The 13,068-nt window shown below is 45.7% G+C and overlaps 1 protein-coding gene and 1 long non-coding RNA gene across 7 annotated transcripts in view; one reads left to right on the plus strand and one right to left on the minus strand.

The window, feature by feature from the left end:
* Positions 1 to 13,068, minus strand: part of RBPMS (RNA binding protein, mRNA processing factor) — a 202,949-nt gene that overhangs the window by 15,639 nt on the left and 174,242 nt on the right. For 4 of the 6 annotated variants that reach the window (XR_013763852.1, XR_013763853.1, XM_079140269.1 and 1 more), the window contains exons 6-7: positions 11,172 to 11,302; positions 4,770 to 4,818 (exon numbers count right to left, since the gene is read on the minus strand). Coding sequence is in view for 4 of the 6 variants with exons in the window: in XM_079140269.1 (XP_078996395.1) it covers positions 4,770 to 4,818; positions 11,172 to 11,302 (180 nt within the window). In the remaining 2 variants the exon portion in view is untranslated. Of the gene's footprint in view, positions 1 to 4,769; positions 4,819 to 7,621; positions 8,451 to 11,171; positions 11,303 to 13,068 lie in introns of those variants that run through there. The other 2 variants (XM_079140267.1, XM_079140268.1) reach the window with 2 other exon arrangements.
* LOC306661354 overlaps positions 1 to 13,068 on the plus strand; it is a 102,324-nt gene that overhangs the window by 9,430 nt on the left and 79,826 nt on the right. The gene's annotated exons all lie outside the window — the stretch shown is intronic.

Here is a 13,068-nt window from a genome sequence, read left to right on the forward strand (position 1 = left end):
GTGTGGAGTGCGGTAGTGGCTGTGCTGCCTGGGTGTGGGGGCGTTGAGCCCTGAGGAGGCCAAGACGCAATGGTGTTTCAGAGGGGCACAGGAAGGGACTGACTGGGAGAAGAGCCGCAGAGTGGATGGCATAGGACTGGGATCAGTGAAGGTGAGTGCACAAAGGAAGCCCCTTACCTCCCATCCACCCAGGCTCTCCACCCACCTCTCTACCCACACACAGCCCCTGCATTCTCTCAGTCGCACATGCGTCCATCCTGGGGGTTCCATCAGCCTAGGCTGGGACCATCCCAGGTGACAAGAAGGATGGTTCCCAGGGGCAGGTCCAGGATAACTGCTCAGCTGAGCTGAGGTGAAGTGGGAGGATGCCAATGTGGAAGCAGGCCAGCTGGTCCTCAGAGGGGATGTGGTGGCAGGTGAAGTACAGATCTCATCACAAAATTCATCACTCGTGTCCCATGACTGGGACTACTGCGACTTGCCACAGGTTGGGCTCTTGTCACTGTATTCCAAACACAACCCAAGACACCCTCTTCTTCTGGCACTGAGGCCCAGTAGCACCCACCTGCCAGTAGAGGGTAGCGCCCATCACGTGGAGTTTGAGCCTCTCAGGGACGTTCCTGCCACAACATGGGACCAGAGTTTATGTGGCAGAGTTTATGTGCCCAGAGTTTAGGAGTCTGGGCAGCTGAACAGGCTGTTTTGTTCTAATCGTAGCTGCTCAGGTCTTGTGATCAGAGGGTTCCCCCTTATTCCCATTTGGGCTGCTCCTGCTATGGCTTTGGGCCCCATGACACTCCTGTCTATTCCCTAGGAGCTGCTTGAGATACATCATTAACACTGTGGAAAACCACAGCCCTGTAGACTCCCTGTTACTCTTCTCCAGGAATAGCCCAGTAGGGGTTTAAGCCTACTCAATCCACCTGTGTAGCGATAAGGGCTGGCTTTCCACGTAAGGCAATGATCCTTGACATTTCTTCATCCTGTTTGCAGAAAAACGCACATGTATGCTCACACACACTCAAACTCACACATTCACAAACCTACATACAATCCCAGGGGCTTCTAAAGTCCCCATAAGGAACCTTAACATAATATATTTAACCAACACTGACACTGATTTAGTTTGGACAGACAGTACTAGGAACTTCACAAGGACTGTGAAATCTGAGTGAACAAACTGGAAGACTCTGGGAAACTTCTCTACTAGACCAGTTGTTTCTGTTACAATCCACTATTCAGGGGCCAGGCTTTTGGAGTCCTCCCATCACTTCCTCCCAGAATGCTCTTTTACAATGCAGAGCCCCCTGCAAGGCAACACTCAGGCTCTAACACCTCCAAGTGCAGGACAGGACAGGAGTGGGAGATGCTCAGAAAAGAAATAACTGGGAGCAAAGATAAAATGAAAGCTAGAGTTAGTGAGCATCCTTAAAAATAATTTATATCCTCTTCCATTTATAGATAAAGAAGCTAAGCCCCAGAGGATTAAAACACATACAGAATTTATGTTCCCAATTAATGATGCCAAGGAAAGGAAGACCCTGACTGTCTTCAGGGCAGAACCCTGCTCAATGTACCATCCCTCCCACCTCCTATGGGTTCTGAGCATAGGTTAAGACACTAGGTCATTTACCTAGTACTAGCCCCTTTCTAGTGACTGAGTTCCATGAGCACACTTGCATTTAGAAATAGTTACGAGAAATGCTTACCAGGTATTGGCCAATTAATGGTCAGTATTGTTAGTTAAAACCTTTGGTTTGGCTATTTTCTTCTCTGGCGAATAAAGAGTGGTTCTCCAAGTGTGGTCCCAGAACCATCAGCATTCCCTGGAACTTCCTAGACAATGCTCTTGATTAAGGTTTCCAGATGTATGGCTAGAAGACTAGTCTAGAAATGCTCTACAATGGGGTAAGTTTGAGAGAAATGCACAGTCTGTGTTCCTCAGCAGATTCTGGACCCAAAGCAGCTATGAAAGGTTCTGAGAAGTTCCAAAATAAAGAAACCTGTTTGGCTTGACCTAGCACTGGGTTTATCTGACCATGGGGTTTTTCAGTTCTGTAACCACTATTAATATCTGTGGGTGCTGAAAAATAGTAGTCAGGAAGGCCCCTGCCAGTGGACCTAGGCAGTCGAGGTGTGCCAATGTGGCATTCACATCTCCAGCTCTCAGTAAAATTAAACTGGAAGCCCACTAAATCGGCTGGTGTTCTGGATGTCTGGTCTGTATAGGGCACTGAGGATTTCCTTGTACCTTTCCTAATGCAGGTGCAGGATTCCTCAGCAAGCACATTCAGATGTTCTTCTTTTAACAAAACAATCAAAAACAGTAACTTGAACAAACATTTTATGTGAATGGCTCAAACTAATGGATTTGCCAAATTTTTTTAAAAGAATTTAACCTTTATTTTTTATTTATTTACTTTTAATGTGGTGCTGAGGATTGAACCCAGTGCCTCACCCATGCTAGGTAAGTGCTCTGCCACTGAGCTACAACCCCAGCCTGGATTTGTCAGTTTTTAAGGCCTAGGTATTCTTAGGTAGGTTTCTACCTTTGTCCCCAGATGGAGCCTTGAAAAACCCACCAGGGTCTTCCCAACCTTGAAATGACTGCCCTGAGCCACTGAAGTGTTGATTTAATGACGATTCTGCCCCCACTTGCTGCAGACCTCTCTGGACCTTCTCTTGGGCAGCATCACCAATTAAAGCCCAGATAAGTTCTTCAGTAGACTGTCAGGGCTGCAAGCTGGAAGGATCCTCTGCTGTTAAAAATTCCAAACTCACTCAAAAGACTGGAGTGATGACTTGCAATGCAAAGATTTCCTCTTTGGCACCAATTATAGGGTTCCTTAAGCAGCAACCTTCTCCATTTCTCATAAAGCACTCACCCCAACTGGAAGACTTTTCAGGCATGGTTATGCTGCATGAAACAAGGCCCACTGTGGATCAGTAGTAAAGGAACCCCCTGCCCCACACCCTTCTAACTCCCCATACTGCAGCCATGTTCTCTCTGAGCAGATGCACAGGGCACAAGAGGCAATCAGCACTCTTTACTACTTGTTTGGCATCTTGATACTTCCTGCCTAAGACAATAAAACAAGTTGTTACTACCTAGGCAAAATGTTAAGATTTATAGAACTTGGTTCACAGGCTAAACCTGCCATCTCATCCAACCTGGCTGCTATAAAAGGGGTGAGCAAAAAGATCATGGCTGGAGAAGTCCATGCTCCACCCCCAGCTCTTTGCTTTTGCAAACCTCTTAGGCAGGATGGCAAGGAACTGCCGAGGTCTAAGTTGGGGCAGGGACAAGGTTTAGACCATAAGAGCAAGGTCCTGGGACCATGAGTACCTCCTGCTAAGACAAATCAAGACTGGATTTCATTAAACCCAAGAACTCAGGAGTGGTTTTCTCTCTTGGGCTCTTAGACTTTTTTCCTGTCTGTCCAAAGCACAAGTCAGGCTCTTGCTTCCAAACAGGCATGTGAAATGTGCTCAGACATCTCCAAGTTCACTCAAGACGCCACTTGGGTTGAGGGCACCCAAGCATGTAACACCCTGTGTCAGATTAAGTCCACAGTGGTTGCTTGCCATCCATTTTTAATTTTGTCAGTCTGTTAATTTTTAACTATGTTTGCTATCAAGGGCCATTAGAGGTCCCTAGGAGCTGAGCTCAGTGAAGCGGGTAGAACTTTGTGGTGGAACGCATGAGGCTTGAGGTTGGGGTGTCCCACTTTCTCATCGTGTCACTGGGTTCTGGCCTTCCCCACTGGCAGCACAAATCCTGAATAAAACATGATCCCATTTGGAGTTGATTTTCCTTTTTCCCCTTGTCACAACTGGTTTTCTTCAAGGAAAAGTTCACTTTCTCCTTTGTGAAGATTACATTGTGTAACTCCAAAGTTTTTCTCCCACCTCTGGTTTGTGTTAAAGTAGTTAGAATTCACATACTCTGGGATGGTGCTGTGGTTCCTGTGCCTAAGGAAGGGCCCCAAACTCCTGGTGGATGGCCTGCTGACCCCACAAAGGGGCTTCCTCTCAGTCTACACTGCAAGCCACTTGCCCTGCTCTCCCTGCTCTTCTTCCTAACCAAAGAGCAAAGCCCAAACCCTTAGGTTTCTCTTGTCGGGTCCTAGTCTGGACTCCATGTTTTATGTGCTCCTCATACTTATGGAGAGGACTCAGGAGCCTCTGGGCCACTCCAGAACCCCCTCTGACAAAAGGAAGGAAACAGAAGAGCTGTTTTAATAATAATGCCTATTTTTATGCAAAGCCTTTTACTCCTTTTTGTAAATGAACCCTATGAGATAGATGTTCATTCTTCCTATGTATAGATAATAAAATTGAGGCTCATCGAAGTTAAAATTTGCCTAAAATCTCAAATTTAGTAGAGAAGATAGAAACTGTCATGAGAATCCTGTTTGATTTAATTAAGAGTCCTGATTAGGCGCCAGGTTGTCTGCACTATGTGACTGTGACAGCTGGTCCACACATTTGCTGATAATCCTAAGGAAGGAGTAAGTTCATGGACAGTACTTACAGGCTAGGCACAGTGGCCCACACCTGTAATCTCAGCTATTGGGGAGGCTGAGGCAAGAGGATCCTAAGTTCAAGGCCAGCCTGGGAACTTAATGAGAACTTGTCTCAAAATAAAAAATAAAAGGGTTGGAGATGTAGTTCAGTGGTAGAAGTATTCCATCCCCAGTATTGCAAAAAGAGAGAAAACAAAACAAAACAAACAACAGCAAAACCCCAAACCACCCCATAGTACTTACAGGTGTGACTCAGGTCTGGGCTCATACTGCCAATGAGGTCAGAGAAAACCTGTATAAGATCCATTGATTTAGTTTTGCATGGAGGACAAAATGGGACATGCTAAGAAATCTGGAGACATTATGGGCACTGAAGGCAGCACTCCTGTGCCCTCAGAGGTGGCTGCTCTGAGCCAGCTCCCATCTTGGCAATGAATGACACCACTGATTTCTAGGGAAGTCTTCTTGGGCTCAGTGACCCTGACCAGGGCCACATGGACACACATTAGGTGACTGATTATGGTTTCTTCATGACATGTCTACTACCTAAAACTGGTGGCAGTTTGGGCTTCATTGGTAGCCACTCTGGCTGAAGGAGCAAATGTCTCTAAAAGGCCAAGATAAATGACTCTGGATTGCATTTAAAGAGGTCAGTGTCAATGCTTACATCTCTCATTTCTTATTAAGGGGCTCCCTAGTTCTGCAAATACCAGAGGAGATGAGGGGAAGGGACGGACAGGGTCCCAGAGAGAGAGTACTTGCTTAGCCAGGAGTAGGATCCTCTGGGGGTCAATCGTAGCACTAAAGAGAAGAATCCCTGAGGCGAGATACTGACTTCACTGCCTGGAAACAAGGCAGGGCAGAATTCTCGAGGAGGGGGATTGTGGGAAGAAAGCACCAGAGGCCCAGAGGGAACAGGCTGGGTGACCTGCAGGTCCTTCTCTTCTCCAGTTTTTCTGATAGGAGAGTAAGATAAGGCAGCAGCTGGAAAGTTCAGGGACAGTGGCTCCGTGGAAAGCAACAACAGGCACTGCTGTCTCTCTGGGATTTCAGTCATTTCCCACTCTTGTTTCCTGTCAGGGAGAAGTTTTCTGCTGGCAGGCCTGTCCCGGAATGGCTGCGGGGGAACTTCCTTTTGGGGACAAGTTCTCCAACTGCTGGCACAGCTGTGGAAGCCATACTGCTGGATGAAGGGCAGGAGCTGTCACTCAGCAATGTTGGGGGCACTCTGTCACTTCATCTTACTCTGGTCCCTCATTCTTTCCAGTTGCTGACTTTCCATTTGGCACAGAAGGGCTCTGAAGCCCCATTACTGTCATCAAAACATACTCTATGTCCTCAGGGTTTTAATTACCACTGCCCTATGAGCAACTGGGATTTAGTCCTCGATTCTTTCTCCTTACTGAAAATTCAAAGTCTCCTGGGAAGGGCCTGCTTTTTAAGAACAAACTGACACCCCCCAAAACGGTGTGCCAGGTACTACTAAGTCTTTTATATGAGGAATGATTAGCTGCCTTTTCCTGAAGCCCAGATGGGGTTAAAGAACATGCTCAATCAAAGCTGCAGAGATTGCAAATGGTAGAACCACATTTTGAGTTCTGTCTGGAATTAGAAAAAGCAGCATCTTGGAATGCTCCTGATGGGCTCAGTTCACAGCACAGGACCAGGCCAACAGGAAAGGCCTGGGTAAAGGAAAGGGACTTGGTGTTCTTTGCGGATGGCACCAGCCACAGTCACAGGAGACTAATGCTGTGAGGACAGTACCTGGTCCCCCTGCCCCTATCTCCTGTAAGCACTCACCTAGATGCTCCTAGAAAGCCTAACAAGGCAAGACTGGAGCTGTCAAGGAGTTGTTGCACTCAAGGAGTACTTTCTCCTCACAATCTGGCCTCAGGGAGCTGCAGGTTTAGAGGGAAATGTAATTGTCAGAGGTTTAACAGTTTGTTTTATCAATGTCTGAACACAACTTAAAGATTTGGGTCTTCTGGACAGCTGCAAGCAGCAGCTTTGGGAGCAAGACAATCTACCTGTGGGAGAGCCAAGCCTGGAAGACAAGGGAGCCAGGGTTATGAGCTGACAGAACCTGGGATTCACAGAAGTGACCATAATCTCCCTTACTTCTGGAAGCCAGGCCTGCACGTGGTGATAAAGCCCCTCCCTGCATGTTGGAGGTTTTGATCACAGGTCCCTGACAGGATTAACCACCTTTATAACACTAGCTACTGCTTGATGAATAGGAGGTGGAGTCTGGGGGAAAGCAAGACTCCTTGTCATGTGAGTTATACCAGATACCTGTGTAGGACAGCTTCTATGGAGCCACGTGATTATCAAAGGGGCTCTGTGCACATTCCCTCTCATTCTTTAGATACCTACTATGCAAAACAAGTCTCCGTGTCTTCTCTTTCTCAGTATTTTCCATAGAACGGTAGTTAATGACAGAGGAGATACTTAGATGTGGTGGTATTGGGGTCAGCCCTGAAGTGCAGGCAACCCACATACTAGCCCCAGGCCCACCTCTCCCTTTGTGATCTCCCTGTCCTATTTGTCTATGTCTCCTTTCCCATGGTTTACTTCTGTATTTATTTTGAGATTAACCTTTAAATTTTTCCAGTGTGTCACAGGGATCTCCCCAGGGGCACACCTCCAAGAAGTCTGTGTTGTGAGTTTGCCTCTAAACCTTCTGTTTCTACAGAACAGGTGATTCTGCAATCACAAGCTGTACAACAGCCTATGGGAGTTCCAAAGTACCTGCTGAAACTTGGGCAAGTGAGGGTTCTGGAGAATCAGTAGGCAACCAGGACTCTCTCTTCCAGTCCTATTTCCCTGCAAAATTCTCTGACCCAATTTTGTGACTGAATCTAGAGGAGGGTAAATCATGCTCAACTTCTAGAATGTGGAGAGGACTGCACACTTTCTCTGCCCCATAAGCAACAAGACTAAAAGCAGAGATATGTGAGCATGACATGATAGGAAGTGCTATATGTTGTCTTTAGACCTTCCAGAGAGTAGTGGATGAAACCTTCCTACATATTTTGTAAAATTCAAACACCAGTGGCCTTCAGGGTGAACTGGACAATCACTTCTAAAAATGTTGATGATGTTAGAAATTAGATGTTTAATACAGGGTTGTACTTTAATCTCCCAAAATAATAAGGTACTACCCAGCATGCAGTCCTATTACTTTATCCAGTCATTTCTAAAAAAATGGGAGTTGATGGCAAAAAGTATCTTCAAATTAAAACTGGGAAATCTGAGGGGGCGCCCTCATGATTAAAATTTGGTCAGAAGTAGAAATGTGACCCAACTCTTTTAATGACAACTTCCGTTTCCTGGGTCCTCTTTCCACTGGGTCACAACCGATGAACTGGAAAACACATCCACTTGTTGCAAATGGGCTTCTGCTAGCTAGACATCCTGTCCTTCCTGAAGTGAGATGACCTGGTAGCTGAGAAGGCTGGAATGAGAATCTTCTAGTACGCAGCTTGTAGTGGTTCAGGAGCCCAAGAAGATATGTGCGGCAGTGATGAGGCCTGGGTTCTGGGACTTGGTGTCCCCAGGTGCTCATTCTGAGTCCTTCTGTGTAACATACACTTAGCTGTCATGGGCCCAATTCTCCCAAAACCTCAATCAGAGAGTAACATTTTTGCTTCAAAATTTCATTACCATAAAAACAAAACGCTGTAGTCTACTTGACATCATTTTTTGCTCTGATTAAAATTTTTATTGAAATCTCTCAAATGTCACCAAGAAATAGTTTTTTGCAAAAGGGGGAAAAATAGCTAACAGACAAATTCAACATGGGAGCTCCCTCTGCTGGTCTGCAGTAGGTTGATATGTGACAAACACATTCCCAGAGACAAATCTAATTTGCTGGAGAAGTGGACAAAAGACAGGTGTGTTGGGCTTTGCCTCAGGAGAGAAACACTAGAAGAAAAAAAAAATCCATGTCTCAAAACAGAGCACAACATTGCTAAGAAAAGCAAAATTACTTAGAAGACTCTCCAAAGACCTTATAAAATTTCCAAAACAAATAAGGGGAGATGCTCCACCTGGAGCTTCCCCACTCTGTTCTACCTCCAGTTAGTAAGATTCTTTGAGGCCCTTTGGGTGTAGGTTAAGTGCTGATTCCCTTGTCTTTGCCTCCATGTCTCTTCTTACAGGCTTCCCATCTACTTAGAGAAGAAAGTTCCAAGGAGTCACTGGATTAAGGCCTCTCCAAAATTCCATTAAATAAGTCTTTGGTGAGCTAGCCTCTGAGTAGGGAGGGCTAGGCCTGGGAGTCAGGTGACTGAACTAGGTCTACTCATGGGAGAACCACTGTGACTTTGGGTAACTCTTTCCATCTTCTCAGGTCTGTTGCCTCATTTGTAAAATGGGTCACAGACCAGTTGATCTGTAAAGCCCCTACCAGTTCACTCTGGGTCCCAAAATGGACTAATACACTTAAATAACCATATTCATTCACGAATCTTTGGGATACAGAGTCCAAGATTGCATCGGGAATGACTCCAAACAGGAAGAGGGGTGAAACACATGGATCTCACGGATATTGGATGAGAGTTCCACCAAATCTAGGACTGATGTGGCAGATTCCAGGCTGGGAAAGTCTCAAGGTAAAGGAAGAACTCCCAGGGGCAGGCACCACATGGGCAATGAATCCCATTAAGTCAAAAAGGTCAGTCCATCTAATCTTGTACTGTCTCTCCAGTTTCCCTTACAGTGGTGCAGGCTTACTAATCTCTTAAGACTCGTTAGGTAAGGACCATCATGTCCCCAGAATCACTTCTGATTTCATCCATTACATGAATGAAGCAAGGGCAGATATCATGGCCCAAAGTCACTATTCCCAGTCCTTTTTGGTCACTATCAACTCTTGATTCTCCAGGGTAATGGTGAAAGGCCTTGATGCTGACTAACCAAGCTATCAACATTCAGAAGAGTATGCAAACTTGTACTGTTTCATGGTATTCATTAACAATGGCCTTAACTGCCAGTGATCTGTATCTGAACCATCTATCAAGAGGAGACATAATATCCAGATTGCGGGGGCGGGTGGGCACAGCAAAAGGGGCTCTTTCAGTTGCTCCTCATCATTTACAAAGTCACCTGCAGCCTACTATAAACATATTGATGACTCAACAGAAGACAGTCACAGGCTTATATCTCCCTCCCTCCTGTTACATGTCAGCTTCAAGGATCACAAGTAAGACGTGGACAGAAGGTGGCAAAGCAGTAGAGGAAGGGAAAGCAAAAGGCACAGCTGCTCCTCTAGCTTTTTTCTGTGCCAAGAACCCTCTCTGCCACCATCTACATTTTTCCTTACTATTTTTTACCTCCTTTTCCCAACACAGAGGGCAATTGCTCCCAGGGCCCAGGCACTGAGATGCAGTCCCAAGAAGCCGAGTCACTAGTGCACGCAGAAAGCATTGGTAATTGGATGCTTAGCCTACATCACTCCTGACCCCACCACTTTGGAGAAGCCTCCCTAGATGATATTTGCAGGTGTTTGGATCAGTATAGTTCTGTCCAATGTGAAAAGTGTTTTAAGTCAGAAAGAAGAATTTTCTGGGAAACTGTTTATTTCATCCAGCCTTATAAACAAACACTACTCAATAAAACAAAAACCAGACCTGTCCAGCCTGACAATTTTTTAAAAACCAGGCTGAGTTTTAAAAAACACATGTAGGAAGACAAATGGAATCTATATTCTTTCTTTTCTTTTATTTGTGGTGTGCTGGGGATTGAACCCAGGGCCTTGCACAGGGTAGGCAAGTGTTCTACCACTGAGTTACATCTCCAGGCTCCATATTCTTTCTTTTCATTTGCTATTGATCATTACTCTCTGCAGGCCAAAGAATGAGTGGTTATTTCTAACAGTGGATCTTAACAATGATTACTACTAGTACTTGCACTAAAAACAAAGCTCAGAGAAACATTTTCTCCAAGAGGAAAGGAAGTGTTAGTATGCAGATAGTCACCTCTGGGGAGAAACAGGGAGTTTGTTTATAAAACCCAGGTTATTCTTAAACATGAAAGAAAGGTGGGAAGAACAGAGATCTCTACCTTGACCTGTAATTACATTCTAAATACTATATTGTATCTTTCCTACAGGGCTTCTTAAACATGGGAACAAGGAATCCTTCATCTTTCCTGTAATCAATGTAAGAAAACCCAGTCTTCCTCTTGGAAGTTTCTCTTTTGATCCTTAGATCCTAATGGGAAACAACAGCAGAAGCCTCTCAACACAGATACACACACAGACACACGTAACTCCAAGTACACACCTCCCTCGGCAACCCTTCCTCACGACAAGGCAGACGTGTCTATGCTTGGGTGATGCCCTCTAGATAGCTAGGAGCCAGGGAGGTGACCTTGCCCCAGTCTCATGTGAGATGAGGGTGAGATCATTAAGGAAGAGAGAGGTGTTGTTGGGGATAAACATCAGGCAGTGGGTGGTATCATTGCTGTCAGACGGTCCTCGTAAGTCCTGGAGGGGTGTCAGCTTGATGTAGAGGGCATCATTCATCTCTTGAAGGTGGATCTGTTAGCTGGATAGGTGTTAGTTGTATGGTGTGCTCTGGGGAACCAGGTTTGAAAGGGCTGGTGGTGGAGTGAGTGAAGTCGTGGCCGATGGGTATAAATTACCTGGGCATGCAGTGAAGCGGGATAGGTGAAAGCAGGAGGAGGTAGAGCAGGCGCTAACTCCGCTGGGTACAGAGGGTACGGGGCCCACACTTCAGGGCTACTGGGGTAAAGTGCAGGCACTGTGAGCTCATCTGCAAGAAAAGAATAAGGGAAGAGTTAGTGGTTACCAAACAGCTGCTTTCACATCAGAAAACAAAACACTCAGTAACCCCAAGCCCCAGCCAATGTCAGAAGTCAAATTATTCTCATTCTTTTAACAACCTGTTGGTTTTGGTCCCCAAACTCTAAGCAAGAGAACAGTAAATACAAAATAAATAAGGGAACAAGTCTCTGCTGCCTGTCTGGCCTGCTGAGACCTCAGGCCTGAACTCAGTCTCTGACACACTGATATCTTTCCAACTATAGCCAGGGAATCCAATAAGAGTGGGCATTTCCTTCACAGACCAGAAAATGTGGCCTCTGATGAACAGAAAGAACAGACAGAGCCACCAGGAGACATCCCATGAGAACCCACTGCAGAGCCTTTGGGAGAATAGGTTACTGGCAGAACCCAATAACCCAGAATAATCCTAGAAGACTGTTCTGTTTATCAGCATAATTACTATTGACAAATAAATCATGGTCAAGCATTTTCCATTTAGCCCTCAGAAGTACAGAACCAAACACTAGGATCTCAGGGCATTTAAGATGTTAAAAAATTCAGAGAACAGAAATGAAGAGTCTTGAGAATCCTGATTAAAGGTAGGCTCCACTAAGATGCAAATAAGCATGTTTATGGGTGCTGTTAGATGAGTATATTTTCTGAGAAGAAAAGTGAGTTGTGTTGCTGACTTCCTGGTCTAAATGTTCCTTGCTTAGCTCCAGTCCACTGAGGTGAAGCTGCAGTTTATCAGATTGAAGGGCAAGTGCCTGGGCCTCCCTGTGTATCAGGAAGCAATCCATTAAAGTAACAGAAAACACATGAGTGAGCTTCTCAGCAAAGGCAAAAATAACATCAGTCAATAGTTAGGAAATCTGGACCCTGTGAAGTGGCAATCTCAATATGTGCTTTTATCACCTGTCAAAATCTGAAACCAGGGCACCAAGGATGCTATACAGGACTGCTGAGGGAGCCAGGATAAGGTGACTTGATAAAGCCATTAGAAACTGCCATTGAGGACTTTCTAAAAGTCCATGGGGCATGTGACCCAAGGTCAAGATAGTCACATCATATCTTCCCATTGCCTCTCAGAAGCCTTCCCAGGCCTGCTGTCTTCCACACCCCTCCCATACATGGGAACTCTGGTTCTAGGTACAATGGATTCCATAAGAGAAGTGGGCTGGGGGCTGGGAACAGCAAACTGCTTTGCTGGATGTGGTGTGCTGACTGTTCTATGGAGCTACCAGAAAGCAGTAGGCCTGAGGGTGGATGTGGAGTAGGCATGTACAGGGTAGGTGAAACTTTGTCAGCTTGCACGGCAAGAACTTCTCAGAATGGGAGGGAATCATGAGCTGATTGGTATCTGTCCATTCAGAGGGCAGTCGTATTCATTTCTAGACATAATGGATCCCAATAGTGTGGTTTCATAGGCTGTGGCCGGCCTCCCTGATGGCCTCCTCCTCATAAGGTAAGAAAGCATCTCCGAAGCTGGTTATGGGAACAGATGGAGATGAGGCTGGAGGGGCCAACAGCCTTTCAAGTCTCTTGAGAATGGTCAAGTCCACACTACTTACTTAAAGTTCTAGAGTATATGGAGGTCTACAGCTCAATGCTCAGGAAATCTCCTCGGAGGGGACTTCACAGACCTCTGTGTTTCCTGTCCTGCCACATGCTTTTCATTACAGCAGTTCTTGTGGGAGCCCAGCTAGTAGAAACTGTTGCCAGGACCAAGGCCTTGGATTTTAAACAAACACCACT

The sequence above is a fragment of the Sciurus vulgaris genome (assembly GCF_902686455.1).
Source record: "Sciurus vulgaris genome assembly, chromosome: 5".
Classification (NCBI taxonomy): Eukaryota; Metazoa; Chordata; class Mammalia; order Rodentia; family Sciuridae; genus Sciurus; species Sciurus vulgaris.